General features: G+C 44.5%; 1 protein-coding gene across 1 annotated transcript in view; it reads left to right on the forward strand.

Moving 5' to 3' along the window:
* The first annotated feature begins 105 nt into the window (after positions 1–105).
* Positions 106–24,529, forward strand: part of LOC106584732 (disintegrin and metalloproteinase domain-containing protein 10) — a 31,581-nt gene continuing 7,157 nt past the window's right edge. The window contains exons 1-15 of the mRNA XM_082968173.1: positions 106–260; positions 2,790–2,943; positions 5,818–5,936; positions 9,078–9,236; positions 11,304–11,404; positions 13,246–13,395; positions 13,566–13,658; positions 13,903–14,086; positions 14,767–14,930; positions 15,594–15,777; positions 16,264–16,414; positions 16,985–17,168; positions 21,440–21,551; positions 22,829–23,049; positions 23,686–23,812. Of these exons, the coding sequence (XP_082824299.1) occupies positions 194–260; positions 2,790–2,943; positions 5,818–5,936; positions 9,078–9,236; positions 11,304–11,404; positions 13,246–13,395; positions 13,566–13,658; positions 13,903–14,086; positions 14,767–14,930; positions 15,594–15,777; positions 16,264–16,414; positions 16,985–17,168; positions 21,440–21,551; positions 22,829–23,049; positions 23,686–23,812 (2,170 nt within the window). The 5' untranslated portion in view covers positions 106–193. The remainder of the gene's footprint in view (positions 261–2,789; positions 2,944–5,817; positions 5,937–9,077; positions 9,237–11,303; positions 11,405–13,245; positions 13,396–13,565; positions 13,659–13,902; positions 14,087–14,766; positions 14,931–15,593; positions 15,778–16,263; positions 16,415–16,984; positions 17,169–21,439; positions 21,552–22,828; positions 23,050–23,685; positions 23,813–24,529) is intronic.

A 24,529-nucleotide genomic window follows, 5' to 3' on the forward strand; every position in this document is an offset into this window, starting at 1 on the left:
TCAGTTGTACACCTGACTAGGTATCCCATTTTCCCAATCTATCGCTCCATAATGATGGGGGAAGGGAGATCCCTACGTCTGACGTCGGGGCGTGAAAGAGGGCAGGCGAGGAGGAGAGGAAGCTGCGATAAACACAGGCAGGGCGTCTGAGCCTAAACAAGGACAAAGTGATCACGGTATCAATGCTCTAACAATGGACTTAGCAGATATGCTTGTCGTCAAATTCTTCTGTTTCGTCTACTTAATAAATTACACCCAGGGTGAGTGAGAGAGCATTTGTATTTGTTCTGTTGCCGCGAAGCATTAGCGGGCTACATTCACGAAGGGAAGAGTAGCCAAGCAAGACAGCGTTTGAGCGAATGGCTAGCAGGCTAGGCTACGAAAGCTAACATAGCGGTCCAAGGCCTGGTCGTTGTGAAGATGCCTAGTGTCCCTTTTTGACAGAAACTCCAAACCACAAAGCTATATAGTTGTCAAAATAAATGTTATGTTAAGCTTGGCGGAAGCTAGTTTTCTTTAAAACGAGAATTTACAATTTATATGGATGGTTACGATAAGACTACTAGCTAACTAGCTTGCGGAGGTGCCATTGTTATGGGAAATTAGGTGGAATCTGTTGTCTTTTGGCACGAACGAGCAAAGCGATTTGGGCAATCTGATTTAGCTTGCAATATTTTCAGTGCTGTCGGACAGTGTTGTTTTTGCACCACGTCAATACCACATTTGCAATGATGGGCTGTCCCACTTTCTGTCAACATTAGCTAGCATGCTAGCTAGGTAGCCAGCTAATTTAGCATCGTTTTTAGCAACAACAGTTAGCTAACTAGGGATATTGCTAGGTAATTAGCTAACTATGCCTGTTGACAACTTAATATTTTTTACACGTTTGACCCAAAGGCAATGGCTCCCTAGTAAGAACATATTCGATCTTTGTTAGCTAGCTATTAGCTTTCCGATGGCAGTAGCAAGCGCCAATATATTATGTTGTAGCTATTCGATGAATACAGTAGTAATGGCTGGAATGGAGTATTTGGAAAGGAGTCAAACATGGTTTCAATATCTGTGATGTTTTTTTACTGTTCCATTACAATGAGCCCGTCCTATAACACCTCCCACCATCCTCCACTGGTAGAACGATACAATAGTATTAATGTGAATACAGAAATGTCCTTATTTTCATGGACACATTCTGATCGAGTAATCGATAGAGGCAACGCACTGTACGTTTTCAATGAGATGTTCTTGTTGACATGATGCTAATCACACATAGAATTGATTGAACAGCTTTGAATGTGTTTCATGGTTCACGTAATACTATATGGGCCAACTGCTGTGAAAAAGATGAGCAGCAGATAAGATGTCAAATTAATGAAAATTCAAAAGATGAGGTTCACTAGACTGCTGGTATCTAACAAACAGCATCCAGATTGGTGGTAGTTGGACAAATACAATCTGAAACTACTCAATACGAAATAGCCTAAGTCTCTTAAAGCTATTACAACCACAATTAAATATTTGAATGGTCAGTTTAATATTTTATCATGCAAATGTAGGGAGCAGAAAATAGAAGAGTATTCCCAGGCCTGTAGCTATATAGCAGTGGAGGCTCCGGAGGGGAGACGGCTATTAATAACGTCTGGAACGGAGTAAATGGAATGGCATCAAACACATGGAAACTATGTATTTGATACCATTACGCTCAAGTCATTACCATGAGCCCATCCTCCCCAATTTAGGTGTCATCGACCTCCTATCCTATGTAGTATTTGTCCTACCTACCTTAATGACATCATGAGCTCTAAAATGAATAGCCTACGACAGTAGCTGGGAGCAGGCACAGGAATAAACACCTGCTACTGTTAGTGATGGCAGACCTGGGTTCAAATACTATTCAAATACTTTTCAGCCTTTGCTCTAGCCTGCTTGAGGTGCTAGATGGGTGGTGTTTGCACTTTTAGCACTGTTTTATTGGTCCATTAAGCCAGGCAATCTCAATCGAGCACAGATAAAGTATTTGGAATGATTTTTAAATAGTGTTTGAGCCCACGTCTGAGTGATACTAATTCAGTTATAATCCATGTTAAAGCCTTTTATGATGACATCCAGTTGATTTATTTATAGGGTTGAGACTGCGATTGCAGTAATCGCCAGGTCTTTTACGGATGTAGACATAGAAATAGGCCTAGATTCTATTCCCGTAATAGATTCCATTTCCGTAATAGATTCACTTTATTTGTTATCGTTTAAGGACAGGCACCACACCCTAATAGATGATGTTTTTGTCAGTTACAGGTGTACTCAGCAGCACCACCTTGTTAATAAATCATTGGGAGAACCGTGAATGTAGACTAGGCTGTACGCTCAATGAACTACCACTCCTTTGCAACAATGTGATGACACTTGCCGTCTTTGATAGTTTTAGTCATTGGGGGGGGGGGGGTGAATCCAGACATTATGGTGGCCTCCACAAATTAGGAATCCTATGTAATTCCAAACAGAATGTGCCTTTTGTTCTGAATGAGTAGAGTATTGTGTTTCCAGGCTTGGCTAGAATAATGTAGGATCATGGATGTTATGAGGGCTAGTGTGCTATCACGTTTTCAGTCTGTTTCAAGAAAATAGGCTACTATCTTTATATGGCTTGTTGATTATAGCTAGGCCTCGAAGAAGATAACGAATTATAGAATTGTAGTTTAATATTCAGCTTACAGCCTGTGGTTTGAAGAGGTGTCCTGTGTGGTGTTGTTTTTCTAGTGGGTCTTAGTTCCTCTGTGTTATCATCTCTCCAGGTTATCATTATGGGAACCCCCTGAACAAGTATGTGCGTCACTACGAGGGTCTGTCCTATAACACCTATGAGTTACATGACAAGCACCTGAGAGTCAAGAGGGCCCTCCACCACCAAGACAAATTTCTCCATCTAGACTTCCACGCACACGGAAGGTTAGTGTCCCAGACTTTTTCACTGTGCTTGTGTGTCCATTTAGTGATTTTTAGTTTATTTTGTTAAAAAGTCTAAATGAAGTACCAGGAGTGAACCTCATCTTCAAGATGAGTCTTGTTCCTCAATAACTGAACCGTGATGTTCCTCAATAACATAGGCATTATTGTTGTTTTATTTAGCCTTGTTTTCATCTTTGATTATTTTCATAGAACATAGCCTAATTATTAATATCCTGTACCTTCAAAACAAGCCTTGCCTGGCTTTGTGGGAGAGCGTAGTGTTTTGTTCTCTCCCAGCGCTGTGCCCAGTCGAGACCCACTCGAGACCATCTGGCTGTTAGTCTGACCTGGGTTCAAATACTATTTCAAATAATTTCAAATAATTTATCTGTGCTTGATTGAGCTTGCCTGGCTTAATGGCTCATTAGAGTAGGCCCCAAATGGCAAACCCTTCTTATCTAGCACTCCTAGGAGGCCAGAGCAAACGCTCAAAGTATTTAAAAAAAACTTCAAATAGTATTTGAACTCAGATCTGTTGCTAGCTTGGCAGGAAGGGGACTAGGCCTCTCATTCTGCCAGTGGCAAAGCCTGGTGCTCCCATTGCTCCTAGCCTCAGATGCTACTGCTTAACAGGGATGGAAACAAATAAACACAAAATAAGGAGAGGAGGAGGTCTGCAGCTGTTCTGAAAAGCAGGAGTCTCTAAAGCTCTGAGTTCTGGCTTGGAATTAATTTAGCCTAGTACCAGGGCCCAGTTTCCCAAAACCATCTAAAGGCTCTCTCTGTTCACCCCCAAAGCCAATTCCTCCTTTGGCCGCCTCTCCTTCCAGTTCTCTGCTGCCAATGACTGGAACGAACTACAAAAATCTCTAAAACTGGAAACACTTATCTCCCTCACTAGCTTTAAGCACCAGCTGTCAGAGCAGCTCACAGATCACTGCACCTGTACATAGCCCATCTATAATTTAGCACAAACAACTACCTCTTCCCCTACTGTATTTATATATTTATTTTGCTCCTTTGCACCCCATTATTTCTATTTCTACTTTGCACTTTCTTCCACTACAAATCTACCATTCCAGTGTTTTACTTGCTATATTGTATTTACTTTGCCACCATGGCCTTTTTTGCCTTTACCTCCCTTATCTCACCTCATTTGCTCACATTGTATATAGACTTATTTGTCACCAGCAAAGCACCATCACACCACCACCTCCATGCTTCACAGTGGGAACCACACATGCGGAGATCATCCGTTCACCTATTATGCGTCTCACAAAGACAAGGCGGTTGGAACCAAAAATCTCAAATTTGGACTCATCAGACCAACGGACAGATTTCCACCGGTCTAATGTCTGTTGCTCGTGTTTCTTGGTCCAAGCAAGTCTCTTCTTCTTATTGGTGTCCTTTTAGTAGTGGTTTCTTTGCAGCAATTCGACCATGAAGACGTATCTCAAAGACACACCAACATGCACAGGTTGGAGCAGGGGGTGCCACACTGGGATCCGGTTGGAGCAGGGGGTGCCACACTGGGATCCCGGTTGGAGCAGGGGGTGCCACACTGGGATCCCGGTTGGAGCAGGGGGGGCCACACTGGGATCCCGGTTGGAGCAGGGGGTGCCACACTGGGATCCCGTGGACAAGTTGTTGATGTCTCTGTCCCTTACGTTGAAAAACATCCCCACAGCATGATGCTGCCATCACCATGCTTCACCACAGGGATGGTGCCAGCTTTCCTCCAGACGGGTCTCTTTGGTATTCAGGCTATATAGACCTCCTTGTAGGTTTATTTTGGGAGAAGTCACTGATTTTTGGCCAACTCAAAATGATTTTCTTTCACTGTTCTAGTGTTTGAGGAGCCATACAGAACGTAATGAATTTCGTTCTTCAATTATTTACGTCCCCCCCCCCCCCCAACATCGTTTAATATGCAGTAAAACCGTACTGTTTTTAAGATGACCTCATTTCTCTGTTGGTGTTGGAAATAATGTTTACTGCTCTTTCACCGTCTTTCAGGAGAGAAAAAAGAAATGCAAAAAAAAAAAAAAAATTTGAATAAATGTTTTTATTTTCAGCTGAGCCAATGCCCTGGTCTTTTATCTCTGCATCTTTCATTTGCATTTTATTTTCTCCTGAGTCCTGAAATATAAAGGCCTAGTTCCATCCAGAGTTTCTTATATTTGTATTTATTATTTAATTTATGTAATCAGGTTGGCCATAGTATTGCAATGTTCAGACCATAGAAATATATTCTATAGAACAGACCATTCTATGCTCAATATTTAAATGGTTCAGACCCACTCCCAGGCCTGAAGGCACATGTTCAGTGCCACATGTTTATAACATTATTACAGGGTCACAGGAGTAAGGGGTTTTGAGACAAGAGACCGTTATCATCACGGGTAACTGAAACGTAACTGAAACGTTTCATCTCCATGGTGTACTCAGAATGGTAAACAAGTCATTATGAAGGACAGATTTTTCTGAACGTGTCTTCCAAACTTTGCTAGTTTGTTCAGATCTGTCTCTCCACAAGCACGAAAACACCTCATGTCTTAGTGCTACTATGCCTGTGTCTTTTCTTTGGCTCTGTTCATGGACATATTGTGGACCCCAGGAAGAGTAGCTGCTGCAACAGCTAAAGCATGTGACTAAACATATTTGTGTGTGTATATATATATATATATATATATCTCTCTCTCTCACACACACGCACACACACGCACGCACGCACACACACACACACACACACACACATCAGGTGGTTGTTTAATCAACAAGTCAATGTGTTTGTATCTGTCCCTACTCCAAATCAGCCATACAGAAATGTGGCATGAATGACTTGGTACTAAACCTCTGTTTCTTGTCTGTCAGACATTTTAACCTGAGGATGAAGAGAGACACCAGTCTCTTTGCTGAGGACCTGAAGGTAGACATGGGAGGACAGGAGGTGAACTATGACACCTCTCATGTCTACACTGGAGAAATATATGGTGAGGACCGATGTCACTACAGTGCATTCAGAGAGTATTCACACCCCTTGACCTTTTCCACATTTTGTTGTTACAGCATGAATTAAAAAAAAATAATAATCTTCTTCTTCACTGGCCTTCACACAATACGCCTTAATGTCAAAGTGGAATTATGTTTTTTTTCCAATATTTTTACAAATTAATAAAAAATGAAAAGCTGAAATGTCTTGAGTTAATAAGTATCCAACCCCTTTGTTATGGCAAGCCTAAATAAGTTCAGGAGTAAATATGTACTTAATAAGTTGCATGATTTTTAAAACATTTTTTATGACTACCTCATCTCTGTACCACTCACATACAATTATATCTGTAAGTTCGCTCAGTCGAGCAGTGAATTTCAAACACCGATTCAACCACAACGAGGGAGGTTTTCCCAATGCCTCACAAAGAAGGACACCCATTTGTAGATCTGTAAACATATTAAATGCAGACATTGAATATCCCTTTGAGCATGGTGAAGTTATTAATTACACTTTGAATGGTATAGCAATACACCCAGTTACTGCAAAGATACAGGAGTCCTCCCTAACTCAGTTGCTGGAGAGGAAGGAAACCGCTCAGGGATTTCACCATAAGGTCGATGGTGAGATTAGATTTGAATGGCTGTGATAGAACTGAGGATGGATCAACAACATTGTAGTTACTCCACAATAATAACCTAATTGACAGAGTGAAATGGAGGCCTGTACAGAATAAAAATATTCTAAAACATGCATCCTGTTTGCAACAAGGCACTAAAGTAATACTGCAAAAAATATTGGCAAAGCAATTCACTTTTTGTCCTGAATACAAAGTGTTATGTTTGGGGCAAATACAATACAAAACATTACATATTTTCAAGCATAGTGGTGGCTGCATCATGTTATGGGTATGCTTGTATTATTTTTTTTTACATTAATTTATTTAACCTTTATTTAACTATGCAAGTCAGTTAAGAACAAATTCTTATTTTCAATAACGGCCTAAGAACAGTGGGTTAACTGCCTTGTTCAGGGGCAGAAAGAGAGATTTTTACCTTATCAGCTCCGGGATTCAATCTTGCAACCTTTCAGTTACTAGTCCAACGCTCTAACCACTAGGCTACCTGCCTCCCTATTTGGTAATCATTAAGGACTGGGAGTTTTTCAGGATAAAAAATAAATGGATTATAGCTAAGCACAGACAAAATACTAGAGGAAAACCTGGTCCAGTCTGCTTTCCACATTAATTCACCTTTCAGCAGGGCAATAATCTAAAACACATCTACACTGCAGTTGCTTACCAAGAAGACAGTGAATGTTCCTGAGTGACTGAGCTACAGTTTTGACTTAAATCTGCTTGAAAATCTATGGCAAGACTTGAAAATGGCTGTCTAGCAATGATCAACAACCAAATTGACAGAGCTTGAAGATTTCGGCAAAGAATAATGGGCAAATATTATACAATCCAGGTGTGCAAAGCTCTTAGATTACTTACCCAGAAAGACTCGTAGCTGTAATTGCTGCCAAAGGGGATTCTAACATGTATTGACTAGCATATATCCCTCCCTATTTCTGAATACTTATGTAAATTAGATATTTCTGTTTTAGATTTTCAAAAAATGTGCAAAAATTTCTAATACCTTGTTTTCACTTTGTCATTATAGGCTATTATGTGTAAACGGGTGAGAATGGTTTATATATGTTTTATCCATTTTGAATTCAGGCTGTAACACTGTAAACAAAAAAATATATATTAGGTCATGTGGTGTGAAATACTTTTTGAAGGCGGGGGGGGGGGGGGGGGGGGTGTGTGTGTGTGTGTGTGTGTGTGTGTGCGTGCGTGTGTGTGTGTCCATTCTATGAGTTCATCTGTATGTGTTCTGTTAGCTGTGTGTTGCAATCAACTTGTATTTTGTGCAAGAGAAATTCCCTTTGGAGGACACAGTTCCATGCATCTATCTAAAACCCCCCCCCAAAAAAATTGCCTGCGTGAGGTTGTGGTAGTTTAAAAAAAAATAACTTATTGGCCAAGTCCGGGTATTCTGTCTCTCTCTCCCTTCCCTGTTTTCAGTTCAGTTTCTTCCATTTGGATCCCCAACAGGGGTTGAAACCGAACATATTTTAAACAGGGAAGGGAGAGAGAGACAGAATACCCGGACTTGGCCAATAAAGTTATTTAAAAATATTTTCGGTTCCAACCAGCAAAATGTATGTTCTGAACTGGTTCAAACCTCCAAAAAAACAGACAGTTTATATTGTTTCTTTCTGTTCCTTTTTAAACCTCTGAAATTAAATTACTTTACCAATCAGTACAGATAGAGAAGCTTGCTATGGAACGGGCAAGCTATTTACATGCATTGGACAGACAAGTGTAGGGCGCGAGATACGACTGACATTTTTGCGGGTGTGTAGACAGAGAGGGCGAAAGAGGCATGGCTTGAAGCGCTGGGCATCTTGTTGTTATGACATGGAATTATCTGAATTAGTTAGACCCATGGAATTATACCTACAGAGGAGCGGCTTCTATGAAAGAATTTGGAATGTCTTTTGATCTTTAAAGACATTCTAAGAGCACTGACCCTTAACGTTGGACCAGAGCTAGCTAGCTATCAAGCTTGTGTGTGAAAATCGGCACCAGAATTTTAAATAAAAACACGTTTTACCTTTTTGTAGTTAATACATCCAATGTAAAACGTGATAACTATAGTATCCTTAATTAGCATTGAAAAGGTTAGTTCCTTTTTCTCTCATGAAAAATCTCTCCCTCATTTCTGAATCACGCTTGTAATGTCAGTAGTCAACTAGACCATGCTTCAGAGAGAGGGGGAGAGGTAGGTAGCCTACACATACACACATACTGGTAAAGATTTCCTGCTGCAGGCAGACACTTGAAGAAGTTTCTGAGTGACACAGTGAGGGCTTTGCATAGGCGCTTTGTTGCATTTTTTTGTTCTGTTGGACTGAGGAAAAACAATACCCTGAATGTAAAATAACATTAATAACCAGTTCCCACGCTTTTTAAAATAATGGTTCTGTTCCGGAACAGTATAGATCACTTTCATTCCTGGTTCTGATTCTGTTCCTCAAATGTTTATTTTACGGCTTCCTGCTTTCTCACAACCCCCCCCCCCCCTCTCCATAGGTGAGAAAGGAACCCTGAGCCATGGGTCTGTGGTGGATGGGAAGTTTGAGGGCTTCATCCAGACGTACCAGGGGACGTTCTACGTAGAGCCAGCTGAGAGATACCTGAAGGACCGGGACGTTCCCTTCCATTCAGTTATCTACCACGAGGACGACATCAGTAAGTACTGTAGTATGTGTGTGTACTGGAGTATACAGCTCCTTTCACTATAAAAAAAAAACACAAACACGCTTTGATGTACCCTCTTGTCATCTTTTAATTGTGTGAGAGTGTTTGTTGGTTTTCCATTTGGAGGATAGAGACCGGCTCAGTGCTGGCCCCTATCATTCTCTTAGGCACCGCAGCTCAATAAAACAAACGGAGATGCTTCTGTGGTGTGTCTGATGTTACCTGATATATTAAGGTACAAGTCCTCATCCAGTCATCTGTAGTGCAGACTAGTCATTCCTTAAGTTACCTGATATATTGAGGTATAAGTCTCTGTAGTGCAGACTAGTCATTCCTTATGTTACCTGATATATTGAGGTATAAGTCTCTGTAGTGCAGACTAGTCATTCCTTATGTTACCTGATATATTAAGGTACAAGTCCTCATATAGTCATCTGTAGTGTAGACTAATCATGCAACACCTAGGACGGATTAAGAGAGTGTTAACTGAGAGTAGCTCCCAGGTGACAATAGAGTAGCTCTCTGGTGACTGTAGAGTAGCTCCCAGGTGACTGTAGAGTAGCTCTCTGGTGACTATAGAGTAGCTCTCTGGTGACTGTAGAGTAGCTCTCTGGTGACTGTAGAGTAGCTCTCTGGTGACTGTAGAGTAGCTCTCTGGTGACTGTAGAGTAGCTCCCAGGTGACTGTAGAGTAGCTCCCAGGTGACTGTAGAGTAGCTCCCAGGTGACTGTAGAGTAGCTCCCAGGTGACTGTAGAGTAGCTCCCAGGTGACTGTAGAGTAGCTCCCAGGTGACTGTAGAGTAGCTCTCTGGTGACTGTAGAGTAGCTCTCTGGTGACTGTAGAGTAGCTCTCTGGTGACTGTAGAGTAGCTCCCAGGTGACTGTAGAGTAGCTCCCAGGTGACTGTAGAGTAGCTCCCAGGTGACTGTAGAGTAGCTCCCAGGTGACTGTAGAGTAGCTCCCAGGTGACTGTAGAGTAGCTCCCAGGTGACTGTAGAGTAGCTCCCAGGTGACTGTAGAGTAGCTCCCAGGTGACTGTAGAGTAGCTCCCAGGTGACTGTAGAGTAGCTCCCAGGTGACTGTAGAGTAGCTCCCAGGTGACTGTAGAGTAGCTCCCAGGTGACTGTAGAGTAGCTCTCTGGTGACTGTAGTGTAGCTCCCAGGTGACAGTAGAGTAGCTCTCTGGTGACTGTAGAGTACCTCCCAGGTGACAATAGAGTAGCTCCCTGGTGACAATAGAGTAGCTCCCTGGTGACAATAGAGTAGCTCCCTGGTGACAATAGAGTAGCTCCCAGGTGACAGTAGAGTAGCTCTCTGGTGACAGTAGAGTAGCTCCCTGGTGACAATAGAGTAGCTCCCTGGTGACAATAGAGTAGCTCCCAGGTGACAGTAGAGTAGCTCTCTGGTGACAGTAGAGTAGCTCTCAGGTGACAGTAGAGTAGCTCTCTGGTGACAGTAGAGTAGCTCTCTGGTGACAATAGAGTAGCTCTCTGGTGACTGTAGAGTAGCTCTCTGGTGACAGTAGAGTAGCTCCCAGGTGACTGTAGACTAGCTCTCTGGTGACTGTAGAGTAGCTCTCTGGTGACTGTAGAGTAGCTCTCTGGTGACTGTAGAGTAGCTCTCTGGTGACTGTAGAGTAGCTCTCTGGTGACTGTAGAGTAGCTCTCTGGTGACAGTAGAGTAGCTCCCAGGTGACAGTAGAGTAGCTCCCAGGTGACAGTAGAGTAGCTCCCAGGTGACAGTAGAGTAGCTCCCTGGCGACTGTAGAGTAGCTCTCTGGCGACTGTAGAGTAGCTCTCTGGCGACTGTAGAGTAGCTCTCTGGCGACTGTAGAGTAGCTCTCTGGCGACTGTAGAGTAGCTCTCTGGCGACTGTAGAGTAGCTCTCTAGCGACATCCACGAGTAGCTCTCTGGCGACATCCACGAGTAGCTCTCTGGCGACATCCACGAGTAGCTCTCTGGTGACATCCAAGAGTATCTGAAGAGGATGAAGTGGGAAGTCGTGAAGGTGACAAATGTTACCTCGGGTAATCTAAACGTGTGTCTCTCTCCCTTTAGATTACCCACACAAGTATGGTCCAGAGGGGGGCTGTGCCGACCACTCAGTGTTTGAGAGGATGAAGAAATACCAGGCCACTGCCATGGAGGAGCCAAACAAGGTGAGTTAACAGACTGGGGGTGTGTCTGAAATGGCACCATAATTCCCTATATAGGGCACTACTTTGGACCAGGGTTCTATGCCACTACTGTATATACATTGAGTGTACCAAACATTAGGAACACCTGCTCTTTCTCTGACAGATTGACCAGGTGAAAGCTTGATGTCACCTATTAAATCCACTTCAATCAGTGTAGATGAAGGGGAGGAGACAGGTTATAGAAGGATTTTTAAGCCTTGAGACATTTTATTTTTCCTTTATTTAACTTGGTGAAAGAGAGATGGGAGGAGAGAGACAGACAGAGAGAGAGGGGGGAGAGAAAATGACAGAAAACTCTCCATAAACTCCAACATACAACCAACGACACTGGGCGATAAGCAATCTCACAGTGCAAACAATTAATATTAGCCCAGGGCACTCCAACATCAGCCAGCTAGTTATACATTAACTAGACCCATCAGAGGAGCATCTGACTGGCAACGGGCCTGTAATTGGCATGACTATTTTTTTATTTAATTTATTTTTTCACCTTTATTTAACCAGGTAGGCAAGTTGAGAACAAGTTCTCATTTACAATTGCGACCTGGCCAAGATAAAGCAAAGCAGTTCGACAACATACAAAAACACAGAGTTACACATGGAGTAAAACAACATACAATCAATGATGCAGTAGAAAAAAAAATAAGACTATATACAATGTGAGCAAATGATGTGAGATAAGGGAGGTAAAGGCAAAAAAAAATGCCATGGTGGCAAAGTAAATAAAGTATAGCAAGAAAAACACTGGAATGGTAGATTTGTAGTTTGAAGAAAGTTCAAAGTTAAAATATAAATAATATGGTGCAAAGGAGCAAAATAAATAAAATAAATAAATACAGTAGGGGAAGAGGTAGTAGTTTGGGCTAAATTATAGATGGGCTATGTACAGGTGCAGTGATCTGTGAGCTGCTCTGACTGCTGACTGCTGGTGCTTAAAGCTAGTGAGGGAGATAAGTGTTTCCAGTTTCAGAGATATTCAGAGATATATTGGAGGCCGGCCAGAAGAGTCACTCTAGTAGTTGTAAATCCGTGACCTTTTAACCCCAAACTGCTTTCCACTCTGATCCAAGATTTTTACCTTGTCAGCTCGGGGGATTTGATCTTGCAACCTTCCGGTTACTAGTCCAACTCAATATTAGGAAGGTGTTTGCTATACTCTGTGTGTATGTAACTATGTGATGATACTCCATGTAAGTATCTTTAGCTCAGTGGATACTAACATACTACATCTTGTATCAGATATTCGACTCAACACCTCATCAGTGCTTCAGGCCCAAGAAAATGTATAATACTATGAAACTGTAAGATTAGGGATTTCTTATCCTCATGGGGAGCTGTTGGTACAATACAGTCTACAATAATACAGTCTACAATAATACAGTCTACAATAATACAGTCTACAATAATACAGTCTACAATAATACAGTCTACAATAATACAGTCTTTAATAATACAGTCTTTAATAATACAGTCTACAATAATACAGTCTACAATAATACAGTCTACAATAATACAGTCTACAATAATACAGTCTACAATAATACAGTCTACAATAATACAGTCTTTAATAATACAGTCTACAATAATACAGTCTACAATAATACAGTCTACAATAATACAGTCTACAATAATACAGTCTTTAATAATACAGTCTACAATAATACAGTCTACAATAATACAGTCTACAATAATACAGTGTTTAATAATACAGTCTACAATAATACAGTGTTTAATACTGTCCTTCTCCCCCTCCCTCGCTCCACCCCTTTTCCTCTCCTCCCCTGCACCTCTCCTCCTCCCAGAAGCTCCATGCAGAGGAGGCGTCCAGTGACCCGGTGTTGCTGAGGAAGAGGAGGACGGCTCAGATAGAGAAGAACACCTGTCAACTCTTCATCCAGACAGACCACCTTTTCTTCAAGTACTACAAGACCAGGGAGGCTGTCATCGCACAGGTACTGGATGATACACACAGTATTCCTCAATAGCACCAAGTGTATTGTTTGTGTGATACCGGGTTCTTTGGGGATGGGGAAACATGTCAACAATGTTTAGAACTGTGTGTCAAGATTCCATTCCAGAATAATGATGTGAATTCTGATGCATCTTGTTGTTGTTGTTCCAGATCTCTAGTCACATCAAGGCTATTGATGCCATCTACCAGGGAACAGACTTCATGGGTATCCGGAACATCAGCTTTATGGTCAAGAGGATACGGGTGAGACCCTAGACAGTTGTTTTACCTGGCAACGTTCAGTCAATCAATCACCACCGGTTCCCACTTCCTGTTGTACTGTTGGTTGTCTGTCGTGATGTCACTTCCTGTTACCGCATCCCGTTTGTCTGTCATGATGCCACTTCCTGTTGTACATCCTGTTACCACTTCTTATTGTCTGGTGTGACGTCACTTCCTGTTTCCACTTCCTGTTATATGTCTAACATGTGGCCACTTCCTGCTCCAGATCAACACCACTACAGATGAGAGGGACCGGTCCAACCCTTTCCGCTTCGCTAACATCGGCGTGGAGAAGTTCCTGGAGCTGAACTCTGAGCAGAACCATGACGACTACTGTCTGGCCTACGTCTTCACTGACAGGGACTTTGATGATGGTGTGCTGGGTCTGGCCTGGGTCGGAGCTCCTGCAGGTACTGACACACAATTACTGGTCCTGTCTGGCTCATTTGGGAAGACCGTGGCGCTCCAAAACTATTTGTGATGCATTATGGGTCTTGAAGGGATGGACCGACCCTCACTAATACCTGTCTGTCTCTCCACAGGGAGTTCTGGAGAGATGGACCGTCCCCTCACTAATACCCATCTGTCTGTCCACAGGGAGTTCTGGAGAGATGGACCGTCCCCTCACTAATACCTGTCTGTCTGTCCACAGGGAGTTCTGGAGAGATGGACCGTCCCCTCACTAATACCTGTCTGTCTGTCCACAGGGAGTTCTGGAGGGATGGACCGTCCCCTCACTAATACCTGTCTGTCTGTCCACAGGGAGTTCTGGAGAGATGGACCGTCCCCTCACTAATACCTGTCTGTCTGTCCACAGGGAGTTCTGGAGAGATGGACCGTCCCCTCACTAATACCTGTCTGTCTGTCCACAGGGAGTTCTGGAGAGATGGACCGTCCCCTCACTAATACCCGTCTGTCTCTCCACAGGGAGTTCTGGAGGGATGGACCGACCCTCACTAATACCAGTCTGTCTGTCCACAGGGAGTTCTGGAGAGATGGACCGTCCCCTCACTAATACCCGTCTGTCTCTCCACAGGGAGTTCTGGAGAGATGGACCGACCCTCACTAATACCTGTCTGTCTGTCCACAGGGAGTTCTGGAGGGATCTGTGAGAAGAGTAAGCTGTACTCTGATGGGAAGAAGAAGTCCCTGAATACCGGCATCATCACGGTTCAGAACTACGCCTCCCACGTCCCTCCGAAGGTCTCACACATCACCTTTGCCCACGAGGTGGGACACAACTTTGGCTCGCCGGTGAGTTAGATAACCTAGCCTGCTGATGGTAGATGCATGGAACACAGCAAAACCTCATCCGGACCTGCAATGGTCTATCTCTCTCTCTTTCTCTGTCTCTCTTGTCGCTCTCTCGCTCTTTCTCTGTCTGTCTGTCTGTCTGTCTGTCTGTCTGTCTGTCTGTCTGTCTGTCTGTCTGTCTGTCTGTCTGTCTGTCTGTCTGTCTGTCTGTCTGTCTGTCTGTCTGTCTGTCTGTCTGACCATGGTCATACATTGGGCAGGAGGTTAGGAAGTGCAGCTCAGTTTCCACCTCATTTTGTGGGCAGTGTGCACATAGCCTGTCTTCTCTTGAGAGCCATGTCTGCCTACGGCGGCATTTCTCAATAGCAAGGCTATGCTCATTGAGTCTGTACATAGTCAAAGCTTTTCTTAAGTTTGGGTCAGTCACAGTGGTCAGCTCTCTCTGTGTCTCTCTCTCTGTGTCTCTCTCTCTCTCTCTCTGTGTCTCTCTCTCTCTCTGTGTCTCTCTCTCTCTGTGTCTCTCTCTCTCTCTGTGTCTCTCTCTCTGTGTCTCTCTCTCTCTCTCTCTGTGTCTCTCTCTCTGTCTCTCTCTCTCTCTGTGTCTCTCTCTCTCTCTCTGTGTGTGTGTGTGTGTACCTATGTATGTTTTGTTTGTAACCGCAGCATGACTCGGGGTCAGAGTGCACCCCGGGGGAGTCTAAGACCCAGGATAAGAAGGAGAAGGGGAACTACATCATGTACGCCCGGGCCACGTCAGGAGACAAGCTCAACAACAACAAGTTCTCCGTCTGTAGTGTCAGGAACATCAGCCAGGTCCTGGAGAAGAAGAGGGGAAGCTGCTTTGTCGGTACGTTTCCACTGCTGTCTATGGTTTTTAAAGCTCATTTATCGGTACGTTTCCACTGCTGTCTATGGTTTTTAAAGCTCATTTATCGGTATGTTTCCACTGCTGTCTACGGTGTTTAAAGCTAATTTATCGGTACGTTTCCACTGCTGTCTATGGTGTTTAAAGCTAATTTATCGGTACGTTTCCACTGGTGTCTATGGTGTTTAAAGATAATTTATCGGTACGTTTCCACTGCTGTCTATGGTGTTTGATCCTAATTTGTCGGTACGTTTCCACTGCTGTCTATGGTTTTTAAAGCTAATTTGACGGTCCATTAGTTTAAGATTGGTTGTAGAATTCCGTAAAATGTCTTCAACCAGGATTTCTGGAAAGCCTTGGAATTTTGGGAACGTTTGTGAAATTCTACACTGTATTAAAGATCAAATGTGTTATTATGAATGTCATTTCGTAACGTGCATGTGTTCTTTCTGCCCCCCTCCCCTACAGAGTCAGGCCAGCCCATCTGTGGTAATGGGTTAGTGGAGCCAGGGGAGGAGTGTGACTGTGGATACAGCGATCAGTGCAGAGACCAGTGTTGCTATGACGCCGACCAGCCTGACAACAGGAAGTGTAAACTAAAACCCAACAAAGTCTGCAGGTAAGATAAGATGGCCCACCTGACAGAGTAGCTGTCGTCCAGGAAGTTAACCTGACAGAGTAGCTGTCGTCCAGGAAGTTAACCTGACAGAGTAGCTGTTGTCCAGGAAGTTAACCTGACAGAGTAGCTGTCGTCCAGGAAGTTAACCTGACAGAGTAGCTGTCGTCCAGGAAGTTAACCTGACAGAGTAGCTGTCGTCCAGGAAGTTAACCTGACAGAGTAGCTGTCGTCCAGGAAGTTAACCTGACAGAGTAGCTGTCGTCCAGGAAGTTAACCTGACAGAGTAGCTGTCGTCCAGGAAGTTAACCTGACAGAGTAGCTGTCGTCCAGGAAGTTAACCTGACAGAGTAGCTGTCGTCCAGGAAGTTAACCTGACAGAGTAGCTGTCGTCCAGGAAGTTAAGGGACTCAAACTGAGGAAACAAGACGCTTTGTTTCTTACAAATGTCATTGTAATTAAATGACTAAAATTGATGTGTGTGGAGACTTATTTCTGTCATTTTGTTATTTTCTGTCAAATGGTGTATTTTCCATAATACAAATTGAAGCCTTTGGTCTTTCCCTCCCCCAGTCCTAGCCAGGGCCCGTGCTGTACTCCTGAGTGCTACTATAAGGGCCGTAATGAGAAGTGTCGTGAGGAGTCTGAGTGTGCTCATCAGGGCATGTGTAACGGGGGTACTGCCCAGTGCCCCACCTCTGAACCCAAGGCCAACTTCACCGCCTGCCACGGAGAGACTCAAGTCTGCCTCAACGGGGTGAGTGGATACCTGGCTACCTGAGGTTAAATACCTGGCTACCTGAGGTTAAATACCTGGCTACCTGAGGTTAAATACCTGGCTACCTGAGGTTAAATACCTGGCTACTTGAGGTTAAATACCTGGCTACCTGTAGTGTGTAGTTAAATACCTGGCTACCTGAGGTTAAATACCTGGCTACCTGAGGTTAAATACCTGGCTACCTGAGGTTAAATACCTGGCTACCTGAGGTTAAATACCTGGCTACCTGAGGTTAAATACCTGGCTACCTGAGGTTAAATACCTGGCTACCTGTAGTGTGTAGTTAAATACCTGTCTACCTGTAGTTAAATACCTGGCTACCTGTAGTTAAATACCTGTCTACCTGTAGTTAAATACCTGTCTACCTGTAGTTAAATACCTGTCTACCGGTAGTTAAATACCTGTCTACCTGTAGTTAAATACCTGGCTACCTGTACTGTTTAGTTACATACAGTTGAAGTCGGAAGTTTACATACACTTAGTTTGGAGTCATTAAAACTAGTTTTTCAACCACTCCACACATTTCTTGTTAACAAACTTTAGTTTTGGTAAGTCGGTTAGGACATCTACTTTGTGCATGACACAGGTAATTTTTCCAACAATTGTTTACAGACAGACAATTTCACTTATAATTCACTGTATCACAATTCCAGTGGGTCAGAAGTTTACGTACACTAAGTTGACTGTGCCTTTAAACAGCTTGGAACATTCCAGAAAATGATGTCATGTCTTAAGAAGCTTCTGATAGGCTAATTGACATAATTTGCGGTGTACCTGTGGATGTATTTCAAGGCCTACCTTCAAACTCAGTGCCTCTTTGCTTGACATCATGGGAAAATCAAAATAAATAATCCAAGACCTCAGAAAAAAAATTGTAGACCTCCACAAGTCTGGTTCATCCTTGGGAGCAATTTCCAAACACCTGAAGGTACCACGTTCATCTGTACAAACAATAGTACGCAAGTATAAACACCATGGGACCACAGAGCCGTCATACCGCTCAGGAAGGAGACGCGTTCTGTCTCCTAGAGTTGAATGTACTTTGGTGCGAAAAGTGCAAATCAATCCCAGAACAACAGCAAAGGACCTTGTGAAGATGCTGGAGGAAACAGGTACAAAAGTATCTATATCCACAGTAAAACGAGTCCTATATCGACATAACCTGAAAGGCCTCCCAGCAAGGAAGAAGCCACTGCTCCAAAACCGCCATAAAAAATGCCAGACTATGGTTTGCAACTGCACATGGGGACAAAGATCGTAGTTTTTGGAGAAATGTCCTCTGGTCTAATGAAACAAAAGTAGAACTGTTTGGCCATAATGACCATCATTATGTTTGGAGGAAAAAGGGGGAGGCTTGCAAGCCGAAGAGCACCATCCAAACCGTGAAACACGGGGGTGGCAGCATCATGTTGTGGGGGTGCTTTGCTGCAGGAGGGACTGGTGCACTTCACAAAATGGCATCATGAGGGAAGAAAATTATGTGGATATATTGAAGCAACATCTCAAGACATCAGTCAGGAACTTAAAGCTTGGTCACAAATGGGTCTTCCAAATCGACAGTTACCCCAAGCATACTTCCAACATTGTGGCAAAATGGCTGAAGTCAAGGTATTGGAGTCAAGGTATTGGAGTGGCCATCACAAAGCCCTGACCTCAATCCTATAGAAAATCTGTGACAGAACTGAAAATACGTGTGCGAGCAAGGAGGCCTACAAACCTGACTCAGTTACACCAGCTCTGTCAGGAGGAATGGGCCAAAATTCACCCAACTTATTGTGGGAAGCTTGTGGAAGGCTACCTGAAATGTTTGACCCAAATTAAACAATTTGATGGCAATGCTACCAAATACTAATTGAGTGTATGTAAACTTCTGACCCACTGGGAATGTGATGAAAGAAATTAAAGAAATAAAAGCTGAAATAAATCATTCTCTCTACAGTCGTGGGTAAAAGTTTTGAGAATGACACATATTAATTTTCACAAAGTCTGCTGCCTCGGTTTGTATGACGGCAATTTGCATATACTCCAGAATGTTCAGATGAATTGCAAAGTCCCTCTTTGCCATGCAAATGAACTGAATCATGTCAATGATTCTCTTGTTAACACAGGTGTGAGAGTTGACAAGGCTGGAGATCACTCTGTCATGCTGATTGAGTTTGAATAATAGACTGGGAGCTTCAAAAGGAGGGTGGTGCTTGGAATCATTGTTCTTCCTCTGTCAACCATGGTTACCTGCAAGGAAACATGTGCAGTCATCATTGCTTTACACAAAAAGGGCTTCACAGGCAAGGATATTGCTGCCAGTAAGATTGCACCTAAATCAACCATTTATCGGATCATCAAGAACTTCAAGGAGAGCGGTTCAATTGTTTTGAAGAGGCTTCAGGGCGCCCAAGAAAGTCCAGCAAGCGCCAGGACCGTCTCCTAAAGTTGATTCAGCTGCGGGATTGGGGCGCCACCAGTACAGAGCTTGCTCAGGAATGGCAGCAGGCAGGTGTGAGTGCATCTGCACGCACAGTGAGGCGAATACTTTTGGAGGATGGCCTGGTGTCAAGAAGGGCAGCAAAGAAGCCACTTCTCTCCAGGAAAAACATCAGGGACAGACTGATATTCTGCAAAAGGTACAGGGATTGGACTGCTGAGGACTGGGGTAAAGTCATTTTCTCTGATGAATCCCCTTTCCGATTGTTTGGGGCATCCGGAAAAAAGCTTGTCTGGAGAAGACAAGGTGAGCGCTACCATCAGTCCTGTGTCATGCCAACAGTAAAGCATCCTGAGACCATTCATGTGTGGGGTTGCTTCTCAGCCAAGGGAGTGGGCTCACACAATTTTGCCTAAGAACAGAGCCATGAATAAAGAATGGTACCAACACATCCTCCGAGAGCAACTTCTCCCAATCATCTGGGAACAGTTTGGTGACGAACAATGCCTTTTCCAGCATGATGGAGCACCTTGCCATAAGGCAAAAGTGATAACTAAGTGGCTCGGGGAACAAAACATCGATATTTTGGGTCCATGGCCAGGAACTCCCCAGACCTTAATCCCATTGAGAACTTGTGGTCAATCCTCAAGAGGCGGGTAGACAATCAAAAACCCACAAATTCTGACAAACTCCAAGCACTGATTATGCAAGAATGGGCTGCCATCACTCAGGATGTGGCCCAGAAGTTAATTGACAGCATGCCAGGGCGGATTGCAGAGGTCTTGAAAAAGAATGGTCAACACCGCAAATATTGACTCTTTGCATCAACTTCATGTAATTGTCAATAAAAGCCTTTGACACTTATGAAATGCTTGTAATTATACTTCAGTATTCCATAGTAACATCTGACAGAAATATCTAAAGACACTGAAGCAGCAAACTTTGTGAAAATTAATATTTGTGTCATTCTCAAAACTTTTGGCCATGAATGTAAACTTCCGACTTCCGATGTTGATCTGTGTCTTGTCCAATCAGTTACCACATATGATTTTTCCTCACAGGGAAATAAAAGAGATGTATTTTCCTACTAGCTCTGACTTTGCTGATTTAGTGTTAGAGAATTTCCAGTCATCGGGTGATTTTCAGTACCTATACTGTTCTCTTTGAAGTAGAAAGAAGAATCTATAGAAGTTTAAATATTAGACATGTAAAACAAAGTCAGAACGTAAGCCGAATCCATGTGGATTAAGCAAGGTAGACCAACAAGACGTGACTGGTCTTGGCCATATCTGATCTTGTGAAGGCTACTGGACATGCACATGGGTTAATCACACACAGACCACATCGGCCTGAACTTGTGAAGATCTTTGGACAGGAACATTAGCTAATTACTTATAGGCACCATTAGACCTGCAGTAGGATTGTGCATGTCACGCCATCAATAGAATCTATGCCCCAATGTCTGAGCCAATAAGAGAATGGAAACTAAGCAAGACAACAACATTCATACTGTGGAGTGACGATGTTATGTAAGGATAAGACTGTATAAAAGCCAAGTATTAAGAATACAGAGTCAGTTGTTCCATGGAATTGCTCGGCTTTGTTACTCTCTGTAATAAAGTCTGTTCACAAGCTCCGGTATCTGAGAAATATTTGATTCAATATTTCCACGACATTAGCTACTTTGAGGAAAAAAATGTACTTACTATAAATGTGATATGTGGTTGTCCCACCTAGCTACGTTAAATGCATTAAACTGTAAGTCGCTCTGGATAAATGACTAAAATGTCACATGATATCTCATCCCTTCTATTGGCTCCTCCTCCAGGGCTGTTCTGGCTCCATCTGTGAGAAGTATGGTCTGGAGGTCTGTACCTGTGCCAGCGTGGAGGGCAAGGACGAGACTGACGAGCTGTGCCACGTTTGCTGTAGTGAGAAAAGTGAGTCCTGTTATCACGTCCTCACGGTCCCCCCCCTGTTACCACGTCCTCACGGTCCCCCCCTGTTACCACGTCCTCACGGTCCCCCCCTGTTACCACGTCCTCACGGTCCCCCCCCCTGTTACCACGTCCTCACGGTCCCCCCCTGTTACCACGTCCTCACGGTCCCCCCCCCCTGTTACCACGTCCTCACGGTCCCCCCCGTTACCACGTCCTCACGGTCCCCCCCTGTTACCACGTCCTCACGGTCCCCCCGTTACCACGTCCTCACGGTCCCCCCCTGTTACCACGTCCTCACGGCCCCCCCCTGTTACCACGTCCTCACGGTCCCCCCCTGTTACCACGTCCTCACGGTCCCCCCCTGTTACCACGTCCTCACGGTCCCCCGCTGTTACCACGTCCTCACGGTCCCCCCCTGTTACCACGTCCTCACGGTCCCCCCTGTTACCACGTCCTCACGGTCCCCCCCCGTTACCACGTCCTCACGGTCCCCCCCGTTACCACGTCCTCACGGTCCCCCCCTGTTACCACGTCCTCACGGTCCCCCCCTGTTACCACGTCCTCACGGTCCCCCCCTGTTACCACGTCCTCACGGTCCCCCCCTGTTACCACGTCCTCACGGTCCCCTCCTGTTACCACGTCCTCACGGTCCCCACTTGTTACCACGTCCTCACGGTCCCCCCCTGTTACCACGTCCTCACGGTCCCCCCCTGTTACCACGTCCTCACGGTCCCCTCCTGTTACCACGTCCTCACGGTCCCCACTTGTTACCACGTCCTCACGGTCCCCTCCTGTTACCACGTCCTCACGGGGTCCCCCTGTTACCACGTCCTCACGGGGTCCCCCTGTTACCACGTCCTCACGGTCCCCCCCTGTTACCACGTCCTCACGGTCCCCCCCTGTTACCACGTCCTCACGGTCCCCCCCTGTTACCACGTCCTCACGGTCCCCCCCTGACGTTCACGTCGTTTTAGGAGTTATATTGGAATTGTATCATGTCCTTTACAGGTTTAGTTCAATTCTAGATACTTTCCAAACGTTCCTGGGTGTTTCAGAATTCCCGGTTGGAGGATTCCCTCCTGATTTTGGGAATCCTCCAATTAAGGATTTCTGGAAAAAACAGGAACATTTTCTTGAATTGTTCAACCTTACTCGCCAGCTTGTATGATAGCTACATTGTAAGACAATGTTTAAAGCTCTTCGAGATTCTTTGTGTAATAAATAGCGTTATAAAATATTCCATTATTATTGAGTCCTGTGATTGTCTCCCGTTGCAGTGAACCCCAACACCTGCAGCAGTACAGGCTCAGAGAAACTGGCCCGGTTCTTCAATAAGAAAATCACCACGCTGCCCGCGGGGTCTCCCTGCAACGACTTCAAGGGCTACTGTGACGTGTTCATGAGGTGTCGGCTGGTGGACGCGGACGGCCCTCTGGCCAGACTGAAGAAGGCCATCTTCAACCCTGAGCTCTATGAGAACATCGCAGAGTGGATAGTGGTACGTAGCTTTACTGACCGACTCTTCAACCCTGAGCTCTATGAGAACATCTAAAATGATAGTGTTATGTGTCGTTGCTGACTTCACTCACATTGTATTTTAATATCATACCATTTTCACACTACTGCGCTGGCCTGGTTCTGTATACACCGTATAGTAAAGGAGATATCAGCACAAGCACAGTATTGGTCAGGTTGGTGTGAAAAGGGTATTTGGTCAACTGACCATTTTGGTTTTCAACCGATGTAAAGTGGCACACTGGCATGCCTTTGGGAACTCTCACGTGTACTGCGAAACTTATTCTAATCTTGTTTTTTATTTATTTTATTTTATGTACACTATAAATGTGACCTGTGGAATGTACACAGGGAGCACCAGCTCAGATAATACATGAAATGTCACCTGGTTCCATCTGTGTGGCAGTGTTTGTCACAGAAAATAGGTGCTTTGCAATATGGATCAAGATGAGATGGAGGTCATTTAAAACAAAATAAATTATTTGGAAAAGTTTTTGTGCCGCAGAAATGTTTATCCCATCAAGGTGTGACACGGTTTAAAAAAAAGTTGGGATCTACTGCAGTAGATGTCACTATATGCCCTTAAATGTAATCTGTGTTTTCCATTGTCTAATTCCAGGCTCACTGGTGGGCAGTGTTGTTGATGGGCATCGCTCTGATCATGTTGATGGCTGGCTTCATTAAGATCTGTAGTGTCCACACCCCTTCCAGCAATCCCAAACTGCCCCCACCCAAACCACTACCAGGTGAGTGTCTGTCGTCACACCCAGCTCTCCCACCCAAACCACTACCAGGTGAGTGTCTATTGTCACACCCAGCTCTCCCACCCAAACCACTACCAGGTGAGTGTCTATTGTCACACCCAGCTCTCCCATATAAACCACTACCAGGTGAGTGTCTGTCGTCACACCCAGCTCTCCCATATAAACCACTACCAGGTGAGTGTCTGTCGTCACACCCAGCTCTCCCATATAAACCACTACCAGGTGAGTGTCTGTCGTCACACCCAGCTCTCCCATATAAACCACTACCAGGTGAGTGTCTGTTGTCACACCCACTCTCCCACCCAAACCACTACCAGGTGAGTGTCTGTCGTCACACCCAGCTCTCCCACCCAAACCACTACCAGGTGAGTGTCTGTTGTCACACCCACTCTCCCACCCAAACCACTACCAGGTGAGTGCCTGTCGTCACACCCAGCTCTCCCACCCAAACCACTACCAGGTGAGTGTCTGTCGTCACACCCACTCTCCCACCCAAACCACTACCAGGTGAGTGTCTGTCGTCACACCCACTCTCCCACCCAAACCACTACCAGGTGAGTGTCTGTTGTCACACCCACTCTCCCACCCAAACCACTACCAGGTGAGTGTCTGTCGTCACACCCACTCTCCCACCCAAACCACTACCAGGTGAGTGTCTGTTGTCACACCCACTCTCCCACCCAAACCACTACCAGGTGA

The sequence above is a fragment of the Salmo salar genome, chromosome 23 (assembly GCF_965601325.2).
Source record: "Salmo salar chromosome 23, fSalSal1, whole genome shotgun sequence".
NCBI classification, from domain to species: Eukaryota; Metazoa; Chordata; class Actinopteri; order Salmoniformes; family Salmonidae; genus Salmo; species Salmo salar.